This window comes from Argopecten irradians, chromosome 8 (genome assembly GCF_041381155.1).
Source record: "Argopecten irradians isolate NY chromosome 8, Ai_NY, whole genome shotgun sequence".
Lineage (NCBI taxonomy): Eukaryota > Metazoa > Mollusca > Bivalvia > Pectinida > Pectinidae > Argopecten > Argopecten irradians.
Window position 1 is genome coordinate 43,711,779 of NC_091141.1, and position 21,107 is coordinate 43,732,885.

A 21,107-nucleotide genomic window follows, 5' to 3' on the forward strand; every position below is an offset into this window, starting at 1 on the left:
GGGGATTTAAAATTGTACAAAGTATAGGGCTGACTCCCTGGGGCCTTAGACGTGGGGCCAAAAAGGTCAATTAGGCTACTATTTTCATATAAATTACTTCCTCTCTGAACCTTTGTATTGGATAGCATATTTGTATGGTATCTATAGCATCATTATATGGTTGTGTTTCAAAATCAAACAAATTTTGGAGTCAATTGTACTAATTTTTCTAAGTGTAAGAGTCTTTGTGATAATTACAAAAAACCAAAAAAAAACCCAGGTGAGCGATACAGGCCCTCTAGGCCTCTTGTTTATGGTTGTTAGCTCATAGTTCAAAGATTGTCGCCACTCTCAAAGTTTTACAAAGATTGTCGCCACTCTCACAGTTTTTCAGATTGTCACACAAACTTGACATGAACAGAAAATCAGAATATCATAAATTAAGCTTCATGCTTATCAGATTAGGTTTAGGTCACCTGAAACATATAGGGTTGGACACCGGTACTTGATACCGATGAAGTATTGATACCGTTACATACTTGTTTTAAAAAGTACTGATATTCCTATTTATATTTGGAAAAAAAAAAGAAAAGAAAAAATGAAATCCACATGTATAAGTGACTAAATGAAGGCTAGGGACACTGTTTGTCAGAACATGATTTAAAAAAAAACAACAACTTGACATGTGTATTTTTTTTGTATAATTGCAATATTAAAGCAAATGAAATCTGTATATTGTGCATTAGACAGCCAGTATTTGTTAAAGGCCCACTACCTTTCCTGAGCAAAATTTAAAGGTTTCTTAAAAACATTAATAACAAAAGAAAATATATGTCGATGGCTTAAGATGAGGTTACAACACCAAACATATGCAAGATTTCCTGTCTAATGTACGATAACAGTGGAGATTCATTTCGCTGTTTTGCCGTCTGTCGCAGTGAGTCAACTACCGCGCGGCATTTAGGCGACGGCGGGAAACATAAAACGACCCACGTTATGAAAATTAACATTTGATTTATTCGAATGAAACATTTCTGAAGGGTGATGATAAGTGTGCTAGTAAACGTATAGTTAATAACTTCTGCGACTCTACAAAATTATCGATCTCGTTTTACATTCTTATTTTAAAAATTAAAAGCCGTTTCGGAAAGGTAGTGGCCCTTTAAAATACCAGTATCATTTCATTGATAGTGGTATTGTATGGTACTGTATCATTTCATTGATAGTGGTATTGTATCGTACTGTATCAATCCATTGATAGTGGTATTGTATTGTACTGTATCATTTCATTGATAGTGGTATTGTATTGTACTGTATCATTTCATTGATAGTGGTATTGTATTGTACTGTATCATTTCATTGATAGTGGTATTGTATTGTACTGTATCATTTCATTGATAGTGGTATTGTATTGTACTGTATCATTTCATTGATAGTGGTATTGTATTGTACTGTATCATTTCATTGATAGTGGTATTGTATTGTACTGTATCATTTCATTGATAGTGGTATTGTATTGTACTGTATCATTTCATTGATAGTGGTATTGTATTGTACTGTATCATTCCATTGATAGTGATATTGTATTGTACTGTTTCATTTCATTGATAGTGGTATTGTATTGTACTGTTTCATTTCATTGATAGTGGTATTGTATTGTACTGTATCATTGCATTGATAGTGGTATTGTATTGTACTGTATCATTTCATTGATATTGGTATTGTATTGTACTGTATCATTTCATTGATAGTGGTATTGTATTGTACTGTATCATTTCATTGATAGTGGTATTGTATTGTACTGTATCATTTCATTGATAGTGGTATGGTATTGTACTGTATCATTCCATTGATAGTGGTATGGTATTGTACTGTTTCATTTCATTGATAGTGGTATTGTATTGTACTGTATCATTTCATTGATAGTGGTATTGTATTGTACTGTATCATTTCATTGATAGTGGTAAGTTATTGTACTGTATCATTCCATTGATAGTGGTATGGTATTGTACTGTTTCATTTCATTGATAGTGGTATTGTATTGTACTGTATCATTTCATTGATAGTGGTATTGTATTGTACTGTATCATTTCATTGATAGTGGTATTGTATTGTACTGTATCATTTCATTGATAGTGGTATTGTATTGTACTGTATCATTTCATTGATAGTGGTATTGTATTGTACTGTTTCATTTCATTGATAGTGGTATTGTATTGTACTGTTTCATTTCATTGATAGTGGTATTGTATTGTACTGTATCATTTCATTGATAGTGGTATTGTATTGTACTGTATCATTTCATTGATAGTGGTATTGTATTGTACTGTATCATTTCATTGATAGTGGTATTGTATTGTACTGTATCATTTCATTGATAGTGGTATTGTATTGTACTGTATCATTTCATTGATAGTGGTATTGTATTGTACTGTATCATTTCATTGATAGTGGTATGGTATTGTACTGTATCATTCCATTGATAGTGGTATGGTATTGTACTGTTTCATTTCATTGATAGTGGTATTGTATTGTACTGTATCATTTCATTGATAGTGGTATTGTATTGTACTGTATCATTTCATTGATAGTGGTATTGTATTGTACTGTATCATTTCATTGATAGTGGTATTGTATTGTACTGTTTCATTTCATTGATAGTGGTATTGTATTGTACTGTTTCATTTCATTGATAGTGGTATTGTATTGTACTGTATCATTTCATTGATAGTGGTATTGTATTGTACTGTTTCATTTCATTGATAGTGGTATTGTATTGTACTGTTTCATTTCATTGATAGTGGTATTGTATTGTACTGTATCATTTCATTGATAGTGGTATTGTATTGTACTGTATCATTTCATTGATAGTGGTATTGTATTATACTGTATCATTTCATTGATAGTGGTATTGTATTGTACTGTATCATTTCATTGATAGTGGTATTGTATTGTACTGTATCATTTCATTGATAGTGGTATTGTATTGTACTGTATCATTTCATCGATAGTGGTATTGTATTGTACTGTATCATTTCATTGATAGTGGTATTGTATTGTTGTACTGTATCATTTCATTGATAGTGGTATTGTATTGTACTGTATCATTCCATTGATAGTGATATTGTATTGTACTGTTTCATTTCATTGATAGTGGTATTGTATTGTACTGTTTCATTTCATTGATAGTGGTATTGTATTGTACTGTATCATTGCATTGATAGTGGTATTGTATTGTACTGTATCATTTCATTGATATTGGTATTGTATTGTACTGTATCATTTCATTGATAGTGGTATTGTATTGTACTGTATCATTTCATTGATAGTGGTATTGTATTGTACTGTATCATTTCATTGATAGTGGTATGGTATTGTACTGTATCATTCCATTGATAGTGGTATGGTATTGTACTGTTTCATTTCATTGATAGTGGTATTGTATTGTACTGTATCATTTCATTGATAGTGGTATTGTATTGTACTGTATCATTTCATTGATAGTGGTATGGTATTGTACTGTATCATTCCATTGATAGTGGTATGGTATTGTACTGTTTCATTTCATTGATAGTGGTATTGTATTGTACTGTATCATTTCATTGATAGTGGTATTGTATTGTACTGTATCATTTCATTGATAGTGGTATTGTATTGTACTGTATCATTTCATTGATAGTGGTATTGTATTGTACTGTATCATTTCATTGATAGTGGTATTGTATTGTACTGTTTCATTTCATTGATAGTGGTATTGTATTGTACTGTATCATTTCATTGATAGTGGTATTGTATTGTACTGTATCATTTCATTGATAGTGGTATTGTATTGTACTGTATCATTTCATTGATAGTGGTATTGTATTGTACTGTTTCATTTCATTGATAGTGGTATTGTATTGTACTGTATCATTCCATTGATAATGATATTGTATTGTACTGTTTCATTTCATTGATAGTGGTATTGTATTGTACTGTTTCATTTCATTGATAGTGGTATTGTATTGTACTGTATCATTGCATTGATAGTGGTATTTAATTGTACTGTATCATTTCATTGATAGTGGTATTGTATTGTACTGTATCATTTCATTGATAGTGGTATTGTATTGTACTGTATCATTGCATTGATAGTGGTATTGTATTTAACTGTATCATTTCATTGATAGTGGTATTTTATTGTACTGTATCATTGCATTGATAGTGGTATTTTATTGTACTGTTTCATTTCATTGATAGTGGTATTGTATTGTACTGTATCATTTCATTGATAGTGGTATTGTATTGTACTGTATCATTTCATTGATAGTGGTATTGTATTGTACTGTATCATTCCATTGATAGTGTTATTGTATTGTACTGTATCATTTCATTGATAGTGGTATTGTATTGTACTGTATCATTTCATTGATAGTGGTATTGTATTGTACTGTTTCATTTCATTGATATTGGTATTGTATTGTACTGTATCATTTCATTGATAGTGGTATTGTATCGTACTGTATCATTCCATTGATAGTGGTATTGTATTGTACTGTATCATTTCATTGATAGTGGTATTGTATTGTACTGTATCATTTCATTGATAGTGGTATTGTATTGTTCTGTATCATTCCATTGATAGTGGTATTTTATTGTACTGTATCATTTCATTGATAGTGGTATTGTATTGTACTGTATCATTCCATTGATAGTGGTATTGTATTGTACTGTATCATTTCATTGATAGTGGTATTGTATTGTACTGTATCATTTCATTGATAGTGGTATTGTATTGTACTATATCATTCCATTGATAGTGATATTGTATTGTACTGTTTCATTTCATTGATAGTGGTATTGTATTGTACTGTTTCATTTCATTGATAGTGGTATTGTATTGTACTGTATCATTGCATTGATAGTGGTATTTAATTGTACTGTATCATTTCATTGATAGTGGTATTGTATTGTACTGTATCATTTCATTGATAGTGGTATTGTATTGTACTGTATCATTTCATTGATAGTGGTATTGTATTGTACTGTTTCATTTCATTGATAGTGGTATTGTATTGTACTGTTTCATTTCATTGATAGTGGTATTGTATTGTACTGTATCATTTCATTGATAGTGGTATTGTATTGTACTGTATCATTCCATTGATAGTGGTATGGTATTGTACTGTATCATATCATTGATAGTGGTATTGTATTGTACTGTATCATTTCATTGATAGTGGTATTGTATTGTACTGTATCATTTCATTGATAGTGGTATTGTATTGTACTGTATCATTTCATTGATAGTGGTATGGTATTGTACTGTATCATTTCATTGATAGTGGTATGGTATTGTACTCTTTCATTCTTAACGTTATCCAACCATTGGGACAAAATTCAATGATGAAACCCTGAACTGCTGTTAGATTGACCTAATGATAGTTTTGTTTCTGTTTGATAAGGTCACCACAACGAACAGCCGCCACAGTACTCAGATGATCGTTTGAATGATAGTCGAGATGGGCCACTGTATGAGGACGACCAGGACGGACCACAACAACCTTACTACCCAGATGACATGCAGCGTACATCAGCCATGAACCTCAACGCCCCGCCTCCTGATGACTACCACTCGGACGGCAGGAGAACCCCCGACGGTCAAGGTAGTCATGCTATTTTGTGGTTTAGTGAATGTAGAGCACAAGAGTTGACATATCCTGCGTTATGTGACCACCTATGGGACAGACATCATGTAGTCTTTTAGCGGGATTATATGAAAACACAACAAGAGGATGGTTTATAAAGGATATCCAGATTTTATTGATCAATTGTCATCATGTTCCAGACATAGCTGTCCGCCATACATAAACTTTTCATTCAGATTATAAAAATCAAGGTCGCATATGTCAAAAAGACTATAATCTTAAAGTTAGACACTTTCTGGTGAAGCCTATATACCTGGTATTCGGTCTGTAGCATGCTGAGTAGAAGGTCTACCAAGTTTGATTTCTCGTTCGTCAGATTTCCTGCTCCTATAATCAGAAAATGAAAGAAAAATTTTTTTTACTGCTCCTCATTTTGTTGCCTGTGAATCTTGACTAAATTCCATGAGTAAATTCTTACGGGGTTCATTTTTAAAATCGCTGTTCCCTGGTCACACAGATGTTTGAATTATTGATGCACTGTCTCTTTATACTTACAAACCTTTACAATAAGATGAATTTATAAAGTTTTTCCGTCAAAATGTGCAGACAGATTGGTATTTAGAATAGGGATGCATACTTTTTTGATAGTCTGCGTCCCGATTTCACTCTGTTTTTTGACGATATCTACAACTCTTAATACTTTGCATTCAAATTCACCCAAAAAAAGGCAACCATGACAGGTGATTTGACTGCCAACTTACGAACAAAAAACGGCAATCAGGCATGTCAATGGTATAATGGCAATCGCTAATTAATTAACACCTCACAGTCACCTTAAGGCCCGGTCAGTGTGTATTTTGGCATGTGGCCTACTTAGCTTGGTACAGTTCATGTAGTTACTCTTGCCAACATGTTTTGACTGAGTAACAGGTGAGGATTTGCCTGCTATACTATTGGTCAAATATCGGCAGTAAATTATACACTTTTCCAAAATTAGAATTACTTATGTTTTATTTCCAGACTTCTACGACAATATCTAAAATATTTTAACCTTCATTTTTTAGTTGATAAATTATGTTTGCGTTTGATTTACTCAAAGCGTTTTATGAGAAAATACTTAGATATTATCTTTAAGCGATCTTTTTGCATCAAAATGCGAGATGAAATGAAATTGAAATAAATATTTCTTTTCTGATATGAATACTGATATAATGAAACTTTTGAGTCATACAGTCCATAGAATGATGATGAAGGAATATAATAAACAGAATTATTGTTGTGTTTATACTTTTTGTATTTATAAGCCATGAAAATAGTCAAGAAAGGATTAACATTTACCGTATTTCACCGCAAATAAGACCCCCCTCCCAGAGAAAAAATAAAGGTCAAAAGTGGTGGGGGTCTTATTTGCGGACAACCCAGCCTGATAAGATCGATCTATGAGGTCGCCATCTTGGATTTTTTAATGTCCTGTCATTGTTGTAGCAGTCGTATGACAGATGGGTAATAGCAAGATGTTCAAGTATTTATAATAATGATGAAGACGTATAAGTAAAATTAAATCAAATGCTATGACAAATTAAAATATAAACAATACTAGGGCAGTTGTAACGTAAGTCTGAAAGCTCACCGAAGGGCCGGTGAGCTTATGTCATGGGGCGGTGTCCGGCGTCCGTCGTCTGTCCGTCCGTCAACATTTCCTTTAAATCGCTACTAGTCCTAGAGTTTTGCATGGATTGTAACCAATTTTGGCCACAAACATCCTTGGGGGAAGGGGAACAGAACTTGTATAAAGTTTGGCTCTGACCCCCCGGGGGCAGGAGGGGTGGGGCCCAATAGGGGAAATAGAGGTAAATCCTATAATTGGCTACTTGTCCTAGAGTTCTTGCATGGATTGTAACCAAATTTGGCCACAGACATCCTTGGGGGAAGGGGTACAGAACTTGTATAAAGTTTTGCTCTGACCCCCCGGGGGCAGGAGGGGCGGGGCCCATTAGGGGAAATAGAGGTAAATCCTATAAATCGCTACTTGTCCTAGAGTTCTGCATGGATTGTAACCAAATTTGGCCACAACCATCCTTGGGGGAAGGGGAACAGAACTTGTATAAAGTTTGGCTCTGACCCCCTGGGGGCAGGAGGGGCGGGGCCCAATAGGGGAAATAGAGGTAAATCCTATAAATCGCTATTTGTCCTAGAGTTCTGCATGGATTGTAACCAAATTTGGCCACAAACATCCATGGGGGAAGGGAACAGAACTTCTATAAATGTTGGGTCTGACCCCTCAGGGGCAGAATGGGTAGGGCCCAGTAGGGGAATTAGAGATAAATATTCGAATTCCTTCAGAAAAGAAACAATGAACCTGTATTTAGAACATTACTTGGCATTACAAACCAGGTGAGCGATACAGGCCCTCTGGGCCTCTTGTTCTATTCTCCTGTAAGTCATTCTTGATCTTTCCATAATGATGTGGGACTGCCTGATTGGAATAATGAACAGATCTCTTTGCTCAAGATCTTTACAGTATATAATGGTTTCATTTGTGTCTGAAAGATCTCCTGGATGTGACCAACTGTAGGTACTAACTAGAGACATAACCTGGAGGTTTACAAGCACCTAAATGTGTGAAATTATCTGTTATGAAATTCCTGGATGATTGTTATCATGTCTGTTTTTACACCTAGCTAGACATATGGCCTATTGTATGGTCTATTGTTACCAACACCATGTGTGCTTCAAAGGTGTTAGGTACAAGTAGATTTTAACTTAGTTTTCCCCAAGGTCACCTTGACAAGGGGACAATCATCCTTTGAGTCCAGTGGTTATTTTTACAGATGTGCCCTTGAGGAGCCCACAGAGGAAGCCATAGGAACAGGCTCCAATTATCTTAAGTTGACGACATTAAACGTTCACAAAAATGAAATGGATTTTCAATTGAAGATTTTCAAATGATTTTGCAGCTGTTATTAAGTGCTGAAGTGTGTTAATTTTACAAACATTTCTTTGTGGATTTAAGAGTAGAATTATTATAAAGATGTCACTTGAAAGCTTGGATAAGTCAGAACGTGATAGTGTCTACTTCACCACTTACCAGATATACCAGATGAGGCTCGAGTCCCTCAGTAAGTACACTACATTAGCAGGTGAGACTCGAGTCCTTCAGTAAGTACACTTCATTAACAGATGAGACTCGAGTCCTTCAGTAAGTACACTTCATTTACAGGTGAGACTCGAGTCCCTCAGTTAGTACACTTCGTTAACAGGTGAGACTTGAGTCCCTAAAGTTGGTACTATGCATGTATTAAAGTTTTTGTTTTTTTCTAAACAATAGAAACCATTTTGGAGATAATAGAATTTGTAAAAATGATGCTATGATAGATTTATTTCAAATGTAGAATTAAAATTAGAACATTATATTGTATTAAAGAATAGCCAGCTGTTAATCAAACCATCTGGTACAGCACATCATTTAATGCAATAGATATATTGTATATGCTACAGCATTGAATGGGTACACATGCCGTTGTGAGCATGAGGCGTGGTTACAGACTGCTTGGTGATCGGTCAATGAAATCTACAATCTAGTAATTTGATTGTACAGGTCTAAGACCTGATAAAACTAAAGACTGCACTAACAATACACTAACACATCTGTTGGTTTCTGATAATGGAAGTTTTTTTATAAGTTATTTCACCAGTATTTCGATAAGCATTGTGATTGGACTATGACTTTTGGTGTTATGGTTGAGTGACTATATGTGATTATGACAGTAGCTTCGAATGATGATGAAATATTCATGCTGAAATATTGAGAAAATTCATGGGAGATTGGTTCCTGAATCAATGATTCTTTGAAGCTTGTGTAGTGGGTTAATATTCTGCTGCAATATTTCTTTGTCTTCTTGAAGTTTAATTAAAACAAAGTTGACAATGCACCATTTATAGAATTAAGAAAAACCTAGAAACTGTTACGAAAAGTATAAAGCTGATTGACATATAGGTGTTGGATATATATTGGTACCAGTGGTTTAATCTGGCCTTGTGGATGTCAGTAGCAGATGTGTAAGGCCTTGCAAAGTTTCCATGCCCCTAAGCCGTCACATGGCCGACATTACACTGATCACCAGTGATTGCAGATTTCTGATACCTGCAAACGAAGTATTGCCAGGTCATCCTTCAGGCAACATCATGCTATACCTGGATCGATCCACATGTTTCTTTATACTGCCTCACTATATTTCCATATACATCGCTGAAATATCACCAACCAACATTAGTCTTTGCCTGGCCAGTGCCCCATGTGGGTTTTGAACTGGCCAGTGCCCCATGTGGGTTTTGAACTGGCTTCCCAGAGATGGATATACATAGCCCTTCTCCCTCGGCGATGTACTGCCATGTTCATCATATTCTTCATGAATCACTAAGAGGCCTGAAGGTTACTGATTTGGGACAAGCAGCATGCTTGGATGAAGGGCTACCAAGTTCAAATAAATGACCTTGACCTTCATTAAGGTTGGAGTGGTCTATTATGCTACAATCTTTAAACAAGTTACTTTGTATTTCCTATTTACTTAATGGTCAGATGAGCATTAAGGCCTATTGGACCTCTTGTTGTATATCTTACTATATACTCAATTAAACAAACCTATTAAATTAAGACTAGGAGACAAAATTAAGCCAAAACATTCTGTGCCTTGTTGCCAATATGGAGGGATCGAAAAATGTCTTAATCAGGGTCATCAAGACAATTTAAGGATAACCTATATTCCTGGTCAATAGAGTGCTTAATATAATGTCACTAAAAATCAAAAGTAGAATCTATGTATCGCTTATAATAAGAAAGAACTCTCCTGCTTATTTAAAGCATATCATTGGTGAAACAATAATCCTAAATATAAAGGTATTTGCCCATTGTCATTATGTGATGCTCTGTTTGATTTTTTTGTTGGCATGTTTCAGTGAGATAGCACTTTATAAAGCCACTATTACAGGGAGACAAAATATACCACAGTCTCCCAACACACAGGGAGACACAATATACCACAGTCTCCCAACACACAGGGAGACACAATATACCACAGTCTCCCAACACACAGGGAGACACAATATACCACAGTCTCCCAACACACAGGGAGACACAATATACCACAGTCTCCCAACACACAGGGAGACACAGTATACCACAGTCTCCCAACACATACAGGTACTATGCAACACATTGCTTACAGAAGTCATCCAGTTACTCTAGCTGTTAATAGGACATTGATTAAACAACTAATGTTATAAACAGTATTGGTGATGTTCATTATGAAAATGAAATGCAAGGTACATGTTTAGTATATTAATACATCATATTTTAAAGTCTGTTTCTGTCATCAAATCTAAGGACTCCAATTCCTGGAATTAAAACCCTTGCAACCAATATTGATGAAATATGCAGGAGTAATTGAAACAATGTGTACATGTTAAGACGTTAGATCTTATTAGAGTGACAAATCTGATATTATACACATCATTGGAGATCTTATTAGAGTGACAAATCATTGGAGATCTTATTAGAGTGACAAATCTGATATTATACACATCATTGGAGATCTTATTAGAGTGACAAATCTGATATTATACACATCATTGGAGATCTTATTAGAGTGACAAATCTGATATTATACACATCATTGGAGATCTTATTAGAGTGACAAATCTGTATTATACACATCATTGTGACAATGATCTGATCTTATTAGAGTGACAAATCTGATATTATACACATCATTGGAGATCTTATTAGAGTGACAAATCTGATATTATACACATCATTGGAGATCTTATTAGAGTGACAAATCTGATATTATACACATCATTGTGAAATCTATATTATAGTGACAAATCTGATATTATACACACATCATTGGAGATCTTATTAGAGTGACAAATCTGATATTATACACATCATTGGAGATCTTATTAGAGTGACAAATCTGATATTATACACATCATTGGAGATCTTATTAGAGTGACAAATCTGATATTATACACATCATTGGAGATCTTATTAGAGTGACAAATCTGATATTATACACATCATTGGAGATCTTATTAGAGTGACAAATCTGATATTATACACATCATTGGAGATCTTATTAGAGTGACAAATCTGATATTATACACATCATTGGAGATCTTATTAGAGTGACAAATCTGATATTATTGGAGATCTTATTAGAGTGACAAATCTGATATTATACACATCATTGGAGATCTTATTAGAGTGACAAATCTGATATTATACACATCATTGGAGATCTTATTAGAGTGACAAATCTGATATTATACACATCATTGGAGATCTTATTAGAGTGACAAATCTGATATTATACACATCATTGGAGATCTTATTAGAGTGACAAATCTGATATTATACACATCATTGGAGATCTTATTAGAGTGACAAATCTGATATTATACACATCATTGGAGATCTTATTAGAGTGACAAATCTGATATTATACACATCATTGGAGATCTTATTAGAGTGACAAATCTGACTGGATTATTGAGTGACAAATCTGTATTATACACATCATTGGAGATCTTATTAGATGACAAATCTGATATTATACACATCATTGGAGATCTTATTAGAGTGACAAATCTGATATTATATCAGATCTTATTAGAGTGACAAATCTGATTACAATCATCATTGGAGATCTTATTAGAGTGACAAATCTGATATATATACACATCATTGGAGATCTTATTAGAGTGACAAATCTGATATTATACACATCATTGGATGATCTATATTAGTGAGTGACAAATCTGTATAAACATTTACATCATTGGAGATCTTATTAGAGTGACAAATCTGATATTATACACATCATTGGAGATCTTATTAGAGTGACAAATCTGATATTATACACATCATTGGAGATCTTATTAGAGTGACAAATCTGATATTATACACATCATTGGAGATCTTATTAGAGTGACAAATCTGATATTATACACATCATTGGCTTACAGTTCTATTGTCTTCTGTAATGAACATATTTGATTTTCTACTGATATATATAGCTACATAGTTTCTATGTTCATTAATAATGAAATAAATTGTGATCTTATAATAGTGTGTTTGCATTTATAAAACTACACTATTACCTGAAATTTATTTACATATGTGCACTATATGCTGTTTCCTGATATCAATTATATTTACATAAGGAATTGCAATGCCTTTCAATTACATTATTGTATCATAACCGATGTTCTTTTTATTGATTAGAAGAAAATGAAAATTTAAGTGATAAAAGAAACAATTTCTTTAACCTTGCAATTTAATTACAATTGAAGACCACGATATTGTGCATTGATATTTATCATTTATGTAATGAATGCAAATCTTAATTCTTGTTTTATGAATATGAACTATAAATATTGGCATGCAGTTCATATTTTTCCTTCTGATTATGAATGTATGATTATACAACTAAACATATCAACCTGAAGTCAGACACAATTAATTCTATCTGTTTCATTTTATTCATAAAGTTTTATTAAGGGCTTGAGTTGCAGTACTTTCACTACTTTGAAATTGCATGTGAACTTCATAACACTGAGAAATATTTGTCAGATAAAAAGTTGTGAAAGTAATCAAGAAGAAAATTCTATTGAATTTTTAACGTTCACTGTGAAATGTTACTTGAAGTATTGATCATTAAGTGTCAGAAGTTTTAGTTTGACTTTTTAAAAATTTGGAAGGAAATTAAAGAAGTATTTGTTGATGAGTTGATAGTACAAATGTTGCTTTATTATTTAAAGTACGGTACACCTCTGCTAGCTCGTTCACACGAAAGGCCAGTGTCAATGCTGTACTGAAAGGTTTACCTATAGTTACATGTAAATCTGTGATAAACATGGAAGGAGATAATGATGTGAATGTTTGCTTTGGCGAAAACCCATAAGGCTTTTTGTGTGTGAATTAACACCAGTCCAGAGAGGGTTATCTATAAACAGCAGGTCCAGTGATTCAGATCATTACTGGTCTATGTCCTGGGGCTCACACCTACAGATCGCTCATTCAGCCAGACATAGACCCCTTACTGAACCCCAGTGTGGGCACTGAAGGGCCATGATCAACACTATTGGAATCTTCACAGTGGCTATCTTTATCAGACTGGACACTGGTCATGCAATCTTCTGGTCATTTCACTGTAAATTCCTGACCTCAGTTGATACTGTTACCAGACAGATTTGAAGTACTGAACAATTTACTCTATGGAAGAATATCAAGTTCTAGTTTCAAAAATATTATTTTTTTAGTTTTCATGAATAGTGACATCATCATAATGGATAATACTAATTAGCTTAATTAGTCTCAACCAGATTGTTTTACGCTTTAGTTTCCAGTGTCTGCAGTATAAGGAGAATACTATTTTGACTTGAAGTATTGATGGAGCTTTAGGAATATGTTAATTTAGAACACCTTCTGTTAACTGGCTAGCTATAATACAGAGCACTGTGCTGGTGTAAAGACTCTTGTCTGGACCGTGTACCAGTGTGTCTGTGATGGAGACTCTTGTCTGGACCGTGTACCAGTGTGTCTGTGGTGGAGACTAGTCTGGACCGTGTACCAGTGTGTCTGTGGTGGAGACTCTTGTCTGGACCGTGTACCAGTGTGTCTGTGGTGGAGACTCTTGTCTGGACCGTGTACCAGTGTGTCTGTGGTGGAGACTCTTGTCTGGACCGTGTACCAGTGTGTCTGTGGTGGAGACTCTTGTCTGCACCGTGTACCAGTGTGTCTGTGGTGGAGACTAGTCTGGACCGTGTACCAGTGTGTCTGTGGTGGAGACTCTTGTCTGGACCGTGTACCAGCGTTGGAGACTGGGCTGTGTACAATCGTTGGATCATTTCCATTGGAATTCCAACCAGCAATGATCCATTGGAATTTTTCAGATGGCTATATCCTCTGGTTAAGTCAGTGAGCTGGTCTGATAGCGACTGTATATATATACACTACAGAGCTCCTGACAGGTCAGACTATTGTTACCACTGAATCATACCACCGATTCATTCCACTGCATATTGTTTTAGTTGTGTGTATAAATGAGATTTTACAATGTGGTGTTCCATGTTGGTGATAGGTTAGGGTATTCTGCTGGGATTTATAGAGCCCTACAACCAACAAGTAAAATGGAAGGTGGCCAGGTTCATTACACTGACATTAGAGGTATGATTAACATCTCTGTACATGTAAATTCAGAATGTGTAGAATTTTAATTGTTCAGCTCTGTTGGGTTTAACTATGTACGGATCACCTCATACAAGGTCATGGAGGTGTACTGTATACATACAGAACATCCATTTTAGCCATTTTGTACAAGTAGAAATGTCTATGGTAGAGCATACAATGTCAACAAAGTGCTGATATGGTGTTGAATGTGGTGAAGTTGGCTGATGAATTAGACCTATCTGAATAGAACAAATGTGGTTTACATGAGGCTGATAACATTTGAGTGTTTATCACGATAATGACCACAGTCTAGTCGCTCGACTTACCTACCTGTACACAGGTGAATTGGTGTGTAGTTCATCGGCTATATAGACTGGGTAGACTTGTGAAAGCATTTGTCATATAAGGTTAATATATCAAAGAAAAGTTTGAAAGAGGTGTGGTGAATATCGATCGGCCTATTTTGACCCAAATCCAAAAATAAATTTCAAAATATTTGGTTTTGAAAACATGCTTAGCTTCTAACATATACATGATTGTACATAGGACTCCACATAATCGAATAACGGTTATTTGAATATTTCGGTTATTTGCATAAAATTCTGCGGTCCTGATTTTATCCTTCTTTATCTTTTTCAACTCCGTGTATTTGCATAGACTTTTACATGACCTCCGGTTATTTGAATAAAACATTTGGGAAATTATAAAAGTAAAATCGAAAATTTTGCAATTTTGCAATATTTTTTTAGCGAAATTCGCCGATACATGCTTAAAGATACTTCGCTTTTACTAGAAATCATCATGGTGACAGATTAACGTTATTATCGTATGGCTTGTTATTTTATGCATGAATCTGCAAAGGTATTCGACGCTGTTACGATTTACATCAGCAGTGGTTGATCATTACTTTAGTATAATCACTGACTCAAACATCTAATTAAAGCATTTGCACTTTCAAATATGTTTATTTATTAACATAACGTACCTTAGTTCGCGATCATTTGGAGAAACCATGCTTCCTTAAAACAATCACCATTCATGAGTAGTCTCGTTCAACAAGAGTCTTGTTGACTACATCAGACATGTGCGAATCAAGCGTCTCATTGAACGAGACATAAAAGCATGCAAAGTCGGCGTGCAATAACTACCGCAAGTTTCGTACAGTATGTAGAATACAAAAGATACTTGCTACGTTGTTTCATTGCTACTTGATTATGCATTAATTTCTGAAATGTTATCAAGCTATTCGCCGTATAGATCAACAATACAGAGAGAATTCTCAAAACACATTTAGGTCCAGTGAACGCATGGCTTCATCACCTGCCGCCATTTTCGAATTCATACACGTGTAAAAACAACCCTACTAGTTGATCGGCATTTTGAAGTTTAATCACGATCGTAAGTTCATTTTGCCAGGCAAATGTACGTAAATTTGTTTATTAGACCTATTTAGGTTCAGAATTGTAGACACAAATTCAATCCTGTTTAGTTATTGCATTTGATATCAATCTTTTAGCTGTTTCTCAAATATTCACGTGTCGATCTAACGTAAACAAGAATCTAATATTGGAATATTTTTTTGTTATTAAACAATTAAAATCGATTTACAACTTCGAAAATAATTACTTGTTGTTCGTTTTAAGTGTAAATAATTTACGTATTTATCAAGTAAACGAAACGATATCTATTTGCCTGTTCACATACATATGTGTGAGGTCAAATGAAGGTGCAAAATGTCCTCTCCGCCTATTCGAATACTCCGGTTATTTGCATATTTTCTTCTGGAAAATGACTTATTCAAATAGGCGGAATCCTCTGTTTAAGTGAAAAAAAAGTTTGTTAATTGCAGTTGATAGTTCATCAAATGATGCAGAGTTACATCTTAGTGCGATATGTGAATTTTGGTAGGGGTTTTTCCCCGAATTAAAATCCATTTTTTTCAAAGAGCACAACAGAGGGCCAGCTTCTGCTGTGGCTCATTTAATTCAGAGTAGTAAATTACAATTTTAATCCTATTCCTAAAAAGTTGTCCTCCTATGAACTCATACCAAAAACAAGGAAAACATAGCTGATAGGATATACTGATAACAAATTATAGTCCAGTAAAGATAGGATGTTTCCCCAAAATAATTGCAACAGAAGTTTTTCTTTGTTTTTCATACAGATCTGACTTTGTTTTATACAAGAAAAAAAGTCGCCACAAATAAAGATTTGGGAAAGTGTTTTTCTTGACCCCCAAAAAATTAGAAAAATAGAGATATTTGCATAATTTGCCAAATTTGAAGCCAAATATAAACTTACATAGTTATCATGAGATACTAGAAAATTAGTGTATGACAAGAACGTTATAAGGACAGCACAGATTGCCAAAAACATAAGTTGAAATCAACACGGGGAAAAAGTATGACAGCATGAAAATTTCATAATTATGTCCTTGCAACAGCCAAATATGCTTTTGTTGGATTGTTAAGATAAAAAATTGTTATTATTAACAATACCATTGATACTCATTTTGGTGGAATCTTTTTAAATAAAACTTGTTGATTAAAAAGGCTTTAAAAGTAAAACATTTTACTTTCACTACCTGAGATAATATCATTGCTCAAAGTTGGTCTTTTGGCCTTTTTCAAGGACATTCTGAAGTCCAAATTGAATAATATGTCTTTTTCATTCAAGAATTATTTAGTACCGTATTTTTGCGCGTATAGTGCACATTTTTAGCTCACCTGGCCCGAAGGCCCGGTGAGCTTATGTCATGGCGCGGCGTCCGTCGTCCGTCCGTCCGTCAACATTTAATTTAAATCGCTACTAGTCATAGAGTTCCACATGGATTGTGACCAAATTTGGCCACAATCATCCTTGGGTGAAGGGGAACAGAACTGTTATAAATTTTGGCTCTGACCCCCCAGGGGCAGGAGGGGCAGGGCCCAATAGGGGTAATAGAGGTAAATCCTATAAATCGCTACTTGTCCTAGAGTTCTATATGGATTGTAACCAAATTTGGCCACAAACATCTTTTGGGGAAGGGGAACAGAACTTGTATAAATTTTGGCTCTGACCCCCCCAGGGGCAGGAGGGGCGTGGCCCAATAGGGGTAATAGAGGTAAATCCTATAAATCGTTACTTGTCCTAGAGTTCTACTTGGATTGTAACCAAATTTGGCCACAAACACCCTTGGGGGAAGGGAAACAGATCTGTATAGATTTCGGCTCTGACCCCACGGAGGCAGGAGGGGCGTGGCCCAATAGGGGAAATAGAGGTAAATCCCCCCCCCCCCCTAGCCTAACATTTTGTACATGTTGAGAGTTATGATTAAATACTTGGATCTTTAAGTCAATATTCAATGCATATATTCAATATAAAATGAAAAGCTCACTTGAAATTTATATCTTTAATTTCTTGAAAGTCCGTTTTGGGAGCACATGTGTTCATGACCGGACATATGTTACGATCCTGAATCTTTAGTAAGGTATATCTCCAGATCTAAATGGCTTAATAAATGCAGTCTGGAGCTTGAAACGATGTATAAGTATGTAATTGATCCGTCACATTAAACTGATTACCTTATAAATATATTTCGCCAGCATGTGAAAACTTTTGAACTTGCAAATGTTTACGGAAGTCAGTGTAATGGCTTCATGCATAGTCAGCAAATTAAATACGAAACTAAAACCTTCTTACATTAAAACTGACCAATCGGCTCTATAGATGATGGTATGGCTGCCAAATATAAACTCTTATTACCATCTTTTGAAATGGTTCTGTAAAATCTCATCTTGATTTCAATACTTATTGAAATAATTGAGAATATGGAAGTGTGCAGTCAGTAGTCAAATATGGCGGCCAGCTATGGTTGATTAGCCTAGCTGGGTCGGCTTTCCAGCTAATATCTTGGACATAATTAAATCTAAATGCCCATCAGATATACAATAAATTTGATTGATACCACTTGGAATTACACAAGGTATGATTAATTATTTTATTGTAAAAACATCGTTGTTGAGACCTCATTTTAGTGTCACCGGCAATTTACAAGCTAACTAGGCCTGTCGCTAGTGCTGTGTAAACAAAGTGTCAATCATCGTGTCAAACTCCTCTCGCCAGTTAATTTTAATAAACAGAAGGTTGTTTTAGGCACTGATAAACAATAGGAAGAGTTTGATTTTGTTCTATAAGAGTGTTTGGAGCCTATGCAAAAAGTTTTGTATGAAGATGCAAAAAAAATTTTGTAATTTTTTTTTTTCAAAATAAAACTCAAAAACGTACCTGCGCACTATACGCGGGAGCGCACTATACGCGCAAAAATACGGTAAGTACCGTCTTAAGTGTTAAGATAGTTATTAATTCAGATTCTATGTAGGCTATACTCACCTAAAAGAGACTACTATATCAAGATATCCCCAAATATAAAAGACGTGAGGTCGATCAAATCCTCATTTAGTGCCAATTTGACTAATCTTCACTAATTGGCTAAGTCCTTAAGTTGAAATGTCAAAAATGTAAATATCTATTTTGTGACTAATCAGATTGCAAAATCCTTTCGCAGATATTACCACCATAATGGAGCGCTCTTTATAAAGGGAGATTGAAATTTCTTTTTGATAAAATATTTGCATAGGTCAGTTTTTCATTTTTCCATAATGGAACTGGATGGGGGTTATATAATTTTCAATGAGATTCAGGAATAAAATAAAAGTTCAAGTTCAATTTTATAGCTGAAAATCATCACAGTTCTAATCTATTTACTAGCAAAATTTTATGACAAACGAATAAAGCATATTCGAAAAATTAAGATTTTTGTATTGCAGATCTATGGACTTAGACATATTTTGATATTCAACCAAATTAACGTGACAGGAAGTTTTTACAACTAAATAAGATGTGCATATTTATACTCGTTTTACAACAAATGATAAAAATAACAAGTACAAAATATACAAAAAAAAGGATATAACATATTTTGAAGCATTTGCTTTTTTTATTTTCAGAAATATTAACTACCAAAATGGGTGTTTGGCAACAATCTAAGTATAAAAACACTTCAAATTGGCACGATCAGTCAACTTGACATGTTAATATTCAGGTTTTTTCTAGCTAATGTATTATCGATCATGCATTAATATCAAAGAAAATGTAATTCTTTAAGGCATAAAACACAAACTGATAAAGTTCAGGGGAAGAGTTTATAAATGATTGCATCTAAAAAGAACAGAAACTGTAATGCTAGCTTAATTCAAAAGGTTTTGAGCCGTTTTCATCCTTCTTTATTTCTTGGATTGACTGAAATTATTGTATCATTTCAACTTATTTGTACTAACCTAAAGTTTGTCTTACTATATACCCGATCTCATATTTCAAGTATTGCAAAAATAGCAGATATTGTACTTTAAAAGTGGTCAAAAGTGTTATTTCTACATATTTTCTTATTTTTCGGGTGTTCAAAAAACGACTTTCCGAACATATGATTTTTGGCGACTTTTTCATGGTAAAATACTAAGATCCTCCAACCCAAAAAGCACAAAAACCAATTCTGTTGCAATTATTTGGAGGTTAGGCCTCTATTTTTCGTATTTTAACTGGACTATTAGGTGGACTGTATGGATCAAAATCATAACAAAGATATAGTAATAACAAATTAGGTGGACTGTATGGATCAAAATCATAACAAAGATATAGTAATAACAAATTAGGGGACTGTATGGATCAAAATCATAACAAAGATATAGTAATAACAAATTAGGGGACTGTATGGATCAAAATCATAACAAAGATATAGTAATAACAAATTAGGTGGACTGTATGGATCAAAATCATAACAAAGATATAGTAATAACAAATTAGGGGACTGTATGGATCAAAATCATAACAAAGATATAGTAATAACAAATTAGGTGGACTGTATGGATCAAAATCATAACAAAGATATAGTAATAACAAATTAGGGGACTGTATGGATCAAAATCATAACAAAGATATAGTAATAACAAATTAGGGGACTGTATGGATCAAAATCATTACAAAGATATAGTAATAACAAATTAGGGGACTGTATGGATCAAAATCATAACAAAGATATAGTAATAACAAATTAGGGGACTGTATGGATCAAAATCATAACAAAGATATAGTAATAACAAATTAGGTGGACTGTATGGATCAAAATCATAACAAAGATATAGTAATAACAAATTAGGGGACTGTATGGATCAAAATCATAACAAAGATATAGTAATAACAAATTAGGTGGACTGTATGGATCAAAATCATAA

At 34.0% G+C, this 21,107-nt stretch overlaps 1 protein-coding gene across 1 annotated transcript in view; it reads left to right on the forward strand.

The window, feature by feature from the left end:
* Nucleotides 1-21,107, forward strand: part of LOC138329924 (catenin delta-2-like) — a 103,741-nt gene that overhangs the window by 69,191 nt on the left and 13,443 nt on the right. The window contains exon 9 of the mRNA XM_069277208.1: nt 5,424-5,624. Coding sequence (XP_069133309.1) covers nt 5,424-5,624 — 201 coding nt within the window. The remainder of the gene's footprint in view (nt 1-5,423; nt 5,625-21,107) is intronic.